The following is an 8,177-nucleotide window of genomic DNA, read 5'->3' on the forward strand; positions in this document are numbered from 1 at the left end:
CCGGTGTCGGCTAGGATTGAATCTAGACCAGTTGGGTTGGTTGTGAGTGGATCACGCCACCTCACAACCATCGACACCTATGTCGGCGGTGGGATTCGAACCGAGCGTGGTTGGCGGAGACGTTACCAACCACACTAGGCCCCCGCTCTCATCAAAATATGCTTGAATACAACTAATTAAATTGAATTTTTACATAGGATGTCAATAAATCGAAAATAGAAGAAATAGTTGTAATAAATTTGTTATCCAATATGTTTATATAGATTGCTGATAGTTTTCTTTAATTTTAATGGGTTTCGGAAACGCTTCAATCCAAGATTGAATTCCTGTTCCTAAAACCTTACAAATGTCAGTCCAATTGCCGTCATTTTTGAGTTACCCCGTGCTTCACGAACACCATGGAAACATTCTGAACACAACCACAAGAGGCAAAGCAAATCATTGCAAAAACAACATTGTCGAGACCGACTGACAGCAAGTTAGTCAGCCTATACACCAGAGAGACGCCGAGAGGCTCAACGTTAAGGCAACTGTCAACATCAAAACGGGCGAGCTGTATAATTTTGCATTGCCGTTATCCGTTTTGATGTTGACAGTTGCCTTAACGGTGAGTGTCTTGTCATTTCTCTAATATACAGGTTCCCTACTCTGGTGTATAGGCAGGCTGACTACAGCAAGTGGAGCAGAACTCATTGCCTCATCATTTATTTGTTATTATTTCGCTACAGTAATTCAATTGATAAAAACCGAGTCGGTTCGATAACTATTGAAATTTTTTACTTTTCGTCTATTTTACTAACTTCTTCATTCAATCATGGTAAGTCTGGTGATACGTAACCCAAACACGTAAATACTTGACCTTGTGTGCTGTCTGTTGCAGAGCTACCAGGATGAGGAAGAACAAATGGGATATCAGGTGGGATCGTTCCCGAAAGACTTTGGCTACGGAAACTTTGATCACGAGGATAACGGTTCGCGATCGGCAGAAGACAAACCGAGAATTTTGCTAATGGGTTTGCGCAGATCCGGCAAGAGCTCTATCCAGAAGGTGGTCTTCCACAAAATGTCACCCAACGAAACACTCTTTCTCGAGTCGACAAACAAAATCGTCAAAGACGACATCAACAACAGTAGCTTTGTGCAGTTCCAGATTTGGGACTTTCCAGGGCAGATAGACTTTTTCGATCCCACGTTCGATTCGGATATGATTTTTGGCGGCTGTGGGGCGCTCGTTTTTGTGATTGACGCACAGGATGATTACATCGAAGCGCTGGCCAAACTGAATCAGACGGTTACGAAAGCGTACAAAGTTAATCCTAGGATAAAGTTTGAGGTTTTCATACACAAAGTGGACGGTGTGAGTGATGACTTTAAAATGGAATCGCAACGCGATATCCACTCGAGAGCTACGGACGATTTGGCGGATGCTGGCTTGGAGGGGGTTCATCTTAGCTTCCATCTTACCTCTATCTACGACCACTCGATCTTCGAGGCGTTCTCGAAGGTGGTTCAAAAACTAATTCCTCAGTTGCCAACGTTGGAAAACTTGTTGAATATCTTCATTTCGGTAAGTATATAAAATACAATTTTAGGTCATTGATGATAGGAAAAGTATGTTTTAGAACTCTGGAATCGAGAAAGCCTTTCTGTTTGATGTAGTTTCAAAGATTTATATTGCAACCGATTGTTCACCAGTTGATATGCAGAGCTACGAGCTCTGTTGCGATATGATAGACGTTGTGATAGATCTTTCCTGTATTTATGGGTAATCATTTTGGTTTAGACCTTTATCTTTTAACATATCACTATAACGTGATAATTGTAGTTCAAAGGACGACCCGGACGTTCCAGCATTCGACAATCTGAGCTCCAGTCTTATCAAGATGAACAACAGTACCGTTCTGTATCTGCGCGAAGTCAACAAGTTCCTTGCACTAGTCTGTATCATTCGCGAAGAGAACTTTTCGCGCCAGGGTGTTATCGAGTATAACTTTCTGTGCTTCCGCGAGGCCATCACACAGGTTTTTGAGCTGCGGCTGAAAAGCCAAAAGACGGAAGCAATCGATCAGGACCAGGATGATGAGAGCGAGTATCGCGGATCGGTTCCATTGAATGGTAGCGTGTCGGAGGATATGGAACATCATATTAATACGTCATCGCTAGCCTAGAGTTAATCTATTTTATGTTTGACACGGTTTATGTAAAGAAAAAAATATTTGTAGTCTGGGTTTTAAGTTTACTTGAAATAGTACCAATTAAACAGTGAATTTTGATGTTCTTCCAATTTTTCATGTGGTTTTGGCGCTTATTATTATAAATTATCTTTCACAATATCTCCACTATGGAGCAGTTTTCAGCATCTTCGAGAAATTTTATACAAAATTATTGAGGACACAGCAGCGAGAAAGTAAAAAATTAATAAACCATAGCCATATGCAAACTCGGTGCTTGGTAGAGACCGCAGCAAATCAGAAGCTTGAGTGCGAAATCTTCAAAATACAGTTTTACCAAACATGACCTGAGGTTGATAAACTCAGTCGCGATTAGAAGCACTTACTTTCTATGTTCAAATATTTGGAAACGAGACATCCAAACGGAGACGCACGTGCTCACCGCAAACACGCTCAAACTCAAACTCGAACAGTCCAAGGGACTGTATGAAATGGTGACATAGGACTAAGTAAAATGATTAAAGGTCTTCATAGCCGTAGCTTACAACGAATTGGGTCATCCGATATCCAGTGACTAGATTGTGATTGGAGCTCAGACTCCCAGAAATGAGTTCTGAACACTGAATTTTTTTTTAAATCAGAGAAACGTAATGAGATGTCGTCAGAGTTAAATATACAGGAGTTCTATAGAAAGGAGATTAAATAGGTGCTTGTACAAATCGTACGTATTGGAAGTTCAATCAAATTTAAAGCATAATCCTAAAATCTTATGGAATTTTGTCAATTTAAAGAGGAAAAATTCAGTCATTCCATCGCCCACATTTCTTGACGACTATAAATCGTATTCGGATGCTGTTACATGTGAACAGTTAGCTGAATTCTTTACTTCTGTATTTGCACCGAACATCGCTTTTGATCATGGGGTAGTGCAAGTATAGGCATTTATAGCAGCTATAAGTGCAAGCTATTGTTGTTGATGTTCCTGCTGATGTACCGTTACCGTGCCTAATTCTGCGCAATTTTTGTTATACTTATGTTTTATTGTATTTTTTGTAACTATGAGCATAATATTTTATTTTTCTTAAACAGAATTATTGATTCTGTGTCAGTGGTCACAATAATATCAAGAATACATGCGAATAAAAGAAAAAAAAAACTGAATTGTCAATACGATCAACGTCGCAAACACCTTTGTTCGTAGTAACGAAAAGACAACGGCAGGAAATAGTTTTATTCATTTCCTCTTAAAACGAGTGCAACGATTTAAACAAACATCGTAATTGGTAATAAAAGTTAGTATTAGTCATGATTTAGGTAAAATGAAATATTAGCTTACGCTAAGTAGCGCACAGTACTGAAAAAGTGCAAAAAAATAATGCGCAGATTTACGCACCAAATTTGTTTTTTGTGTTCCTAACTATACGCAGTTTCACAGAGATGAATTCTGGCAAAACTAGGCGGAAGCACATGTAATATGATAAGAACAAAATGCTTGCGAATGTGGACAAAGTAAGAAGAGGCTTTTGTTGGACAAAAATGACTACCTTAAGATACACACCTTGTTTATACAAGATGATCGTTACCTTCGAACATACGTTACATTGATTTGTTCTTTCTTCATTCTTTCGTTACCCTCGCTATATGAAATACACGTTTCTTTTATTCGCTCAGCAAACCGCGTGCTTTATTGGTTTTTCATCACAGTTTTCCTTTTTCGTGTGATCCCACGGACTCTGCAGGTGGATTAATTCTACAGGTTATCGGTCCCAGTATCGATTAAGTTAAATCTGGTGAATAAACGTGAAAAGCTGTGTACCAGAATAATCATTATTTTCCGAGGACTGTGTGCGGAGAAAAGGAGCAGATAATAAGATGGCGGAAAGCGTGAAAATTACGTTTGCCAAACTCAACAACAGCAATTATGTATCTTGGAAGTACCGAATGCAAACGATGCTTGAACGAGATGACATTTGGGACGTTGTTAAAAAGATCAAACCAGAGGAAATTGACGGTGCGGCGTTGGAGCTGTGGAATAAAAATGTCCGAAAAGCTCGCACGACCATTGCACTTTTCGTGGAGGATAGTCAGTTACGTTTTGTGAAAAAGGCTATAACTGCACGGGAGATGTGGCAAAATTTGCAATCTCACCACGAGAAAGCAACGATCGGGAACCAGGCGTCACTCCTTCAGCAACTGTGTGGTTTAAATTTGGATGAAAACGGCGATGTAGAAAAACATATCGAGCAGGTGGAGGACTTATTCGAAAGACTCGATAATGCTGGTGTTGAACTGGGGGAGCTGCTACGAATAATAATGCTGTTACGCAGCTTGCCGGCATCGTATAGTAATTTTGTTACCACATTGGAAAATCGACGTCAGGAAGAACTTACGATGGATCTTGTGATAGTGCGATTGCGGGATGAATACCAGAAACGCGAAAGCTTATCGGTAAAGCAAGCAGCATCAGAGAAGGCTTTGAAAACGAACGTGTTTCAGAAAACTGAAGGTAAAAAGTGTTTTTACTGCCACCAGTCGGGGCATTTCAAAAGAAATTGTCGGAAGTTTCTCGCATCGAAGAAAGAAGAAAACTCGGAGAGGTCGAAGAAACATGCTACAGAGCAACAAGCGAAGCACGTAAAGGCTCAGCCAGTGTCACAGAATCGAGCAGGAAAGAGCAGTTCAGTGTGTGGCGCGGTATGTTTTCTGGCAGGAAATGTAATTCCTGATGCTTGGACCATTGACAGTGGCTGCACTTGTCATATGACGAATGACCGCAGTTTCTTCAACGTATTCAAGAGAGATGTCATAATCGAGGTTACGTTGGCTGATGGAAGCAAAACTAAATCTGCTGGATGTGGCAGTGGCATTGTCTTCGGTGTGAACGATTTGGGAAATCGTGTAGCTATTACACTGGAGAATGTCTTGTACGTGCCTACGTTGGAAGGAGGTCTCATATCAGTCCGGAAATTAGCAGTAAAAGGTTTCAATGTTATCTTCAGAGCGAATCACTGTGAAATTAAATCAACTGATGGTGTTGTTGTTGCGGTCGGTGAGACGGCTGGAAATCAATACAAACTGAAAATAGCAGAGCGTTGCATGGTAGCTACTTCGAAGCACCATGGGCTATGTCAACACACTTGGCATCGTAGAATGGGACACCAGAGCGTGGATGTTATAAGCGATATACAGTCTAAGGGATTGGCGAATGGTATGTCGTTGACAGATTGTGGAGAGCGGATCGTGTGCGAATGTTGCCTCAAAGGAAAATTAACACGAAATCCTTTTCCTCAAATAATAAAGCGTCAGTCAAAGCAGCCTCTAGATCTCATACACACCGATCTCAGCGGTCCTATGGAAAACCTGACACCAAGTGGCAATAAGTATTTTATGGTCGTTATCAACGATTATAGCCGGTTTTGTGTAGTATTTTTGCTAAAGGCTAAGAGTGAAGCTGCTGACAAAATAATAGAGTACGTACGTTGGGCGGAAAATTTGTTTGGTCGCAAAGCTAAAGTTGTGCGATCAGATGGTGGTGGAGAATATACCTGCGAAAGACTGAAGGAATTTTATAAAGCTGAGGGGATCAGAGCACAGTATACAACTCCGTACTCACCTCAGTCCAACGGTACAGCTGAAAGGAAAAATCGAACGCTACAAGAAATGGCAAATTGTATGCTATTGGATGCAGACATGGATAAACGTTTTTGGGGAGAAGCAGTTCTTACAGCTGTCTATATCCAAAACCAAATGCCATCGAAAGCAGTAGACCGTACTCCGTTTGAGTTGTGGACCGGATCAAAGCCGGATCTTTCGAAACTGCGTATTTTCGGATGTCACGCTTTTGTGCACATTCCAGACGTAAAAAGGAAGAAGTTCCAGCCAAAAGCACAAAAGTTGGTCTTTTTGGGATACGCTGATAATCATAAAGCGTATCGTTTCGTGGATCGTGAAACTGATAAGATTGTTATTAGTCGAGATGCACATTTTTTGGAATTAGGCAATGGATCAGAGCAACAAGAGGAGAAGATGATGGAACCAGAGACTGAACAGAAAGCTAAATCGGATACTGAAAACGGAAACCAAAATGAAATATTTATAGATAATGGTCATCAGGAAGCGGTAGAGCTTGATACTCGTGAGGATTCGGTGTATGAAGATGCGAGTGACACGAGTGATTTTCTTGGTTATGACGATTACGAAGCAGAACAATCAATGAGGAGAGAGGACCGGCATGGACGTGGAGTATTACCAAGTAGATACGATGATTTCATTGTCGGACAAGTATCGAGTGATGAAGAACCCTACGACTTCGAAGAAGCCATGGCTGTTCCCGAATGGAAGGAAGCAATGCGTGAGGAAATGAAAGCACATGAGATAAACAAAACGTGGAGCCTTGTTGTTTTGACCTATAGGAAAAAGAATTATTGGATCAAAATGGGTATTCAAGCTAAAAAGAGATGAAACAGGAACAGTGGTCAAGCATAAGGCGCGTATTGTAGCTCAGGGCTACGCACAAGCATTTGGGATCGATTACTCGGAAGTATTCGCTCCAGTCACTCGTCAGTCGACTCTTCGTGCGCTATTGGCTGTTGCAGCTAAACAAAAGCTGTTGTTAAAGCAATATGATGTAAAAACGGCGTATTTAAATGGTACGATCGAAGAGGAGCTGTATATGAGGCAGCCACCTGGGTTTGAAGTAGCAGAACAAGGTATCGTATGCAAGTTACAAAGAAGTATATACGGGCTCAAACAATCTGCACGTTGTTGGAATAAGGCACTACACGCAGTTTTACTCGAGCTTAAATTTCCTCAATGTGATTCCGATTCGTGCCTCTACGTACGTCAGAATGCTGGCGTTACAATCTATTTGCTTGTGTAGGTTGATGATTTGTTGATGGGATGCGTCGATGAATCAGAAATCGATAAAATTTTCATTGAATTAAGAAAAAGATTTGACATTACGTCACTTGGTTTTGTAAGGCATTTTCTCGGTTTCGAAATTGAGAAAGTTGGCGATTATTACACGTTACGTTTAACAGCCTATATTGAAAACCTCATCAGAAAATTTAGGATGCAGAATGCTCATTCTGCACGGACGCCGATGGATCCTGGTTACACCACAGCGAACGACAATAGCGAAATGTTTACTGATACGACTCTATATAGAAGTTTAATTGGAGCACTATTATACCTGGCTGTGAATGCAAGGCCTGATCTATCCGTTAGTGTGGGCTTGCTTGGTAGAAAGGTGATTGGTCCGCAGCAAAAAGGATTTTACGATATCTGAATTCGACAAAAGACTACAAGTTGACGTTTGGTCCTAGAGATGGTTGGAATTTGGTTGGTTATTCAGACTCGGATTGGGCTGGAGATAGGCAGACTCGACGTTCTACAACGGGAGTAGTGTTCTTTTTCGGTGGTGGGCCACTCTTATGGATGAGCAAAGGCCAAGATAGCGTTGCTTTGTCTTCTTTAGAGGCAGAGTACAATGCACTCACGGTAGCCTGTCAGGAGGCAGTCTGGCTACGACGTTTGTTACGGGATTTAAACGAACCGCAGAGTGGTGCAACGATCATCAATGAAGACAACCAAGGATGTCTTAGCTTTGCTAAAGCGGAACGGATCAGCGGTCGTGTTAAACACATCGATACAAACAGTTTCTACATTCGTGAGCTTTGCGAACGGCAAGAAGTAAAACTTATCTTTTGTCCTACAGGTGACATGATTGCGGATGCACTTACGAAGCCTTTGGGACCAGCATTGCTGAAGAAATTTGTGGATTCAGTGGGACTATCTGACTAACTGTCGGTAGTCATTCAGGAGGAGTGTTGGACAAAAATGACTACCTTAAGATACACACCTTGTTTATACAAGATGATCGTTACCTTCGAACATACGTTACATTGATTTGTTCTTTCTTCATTCTTTCGTTACCCTCGCTATATGAAATACACGTTTCTTTTATTCGCTCAGCAAACCGCGTGCTTTATTGGTTTTTCATCACAG

At 41.2% G+C, this 8,177-nt stretch overlaps 1 protein-coding gene across 1 annotated transcript; it reads left to right on the forward strand.

The window, feature by feature from the left end:
* The first annotated feature begins 636 nt into the window (after positions 1–636).
* On the forward strand, positions 637–2,284 carry LOC129725860 (ras-related GTP-binding protein C). Its single transcript, XM_055682199.1, has 4 exons — positions 637–817; positions 881–1,567; positions 1,623–1,765; positions 1,826–2,284. The coding sequence occupies exons 1-4, from the start codon at positions 815–817 to the stop codon at positions 2,166–2,168; spliced, it is 1,176 nt and encodes a 391-aa protein (XP_055538174.1). The 5' UTR covers positions 637–814; the 3' UTR covers positions 2,169–2,284.
* The last annotated feature ends 5,893 nt before the right edge of the window (positions 2,285–8,177 follow it).

The sequence above is a fragment of the Wyeomyia smithii genome, chromosome 2, assembly GCF_029784165.1.
Source record: "Wyeomyia smithii strain HCP4-BCI-WySm-NY-G18 chromosome 2, ASM2978416v1, whole genome shotgun sequence".
Lineage (NCBI taxonomy): Eukaryota > Metazoa > Arthropoda > Insecta > Diptera > Culicidae > Wyeomyia > Wyeomyia smithii.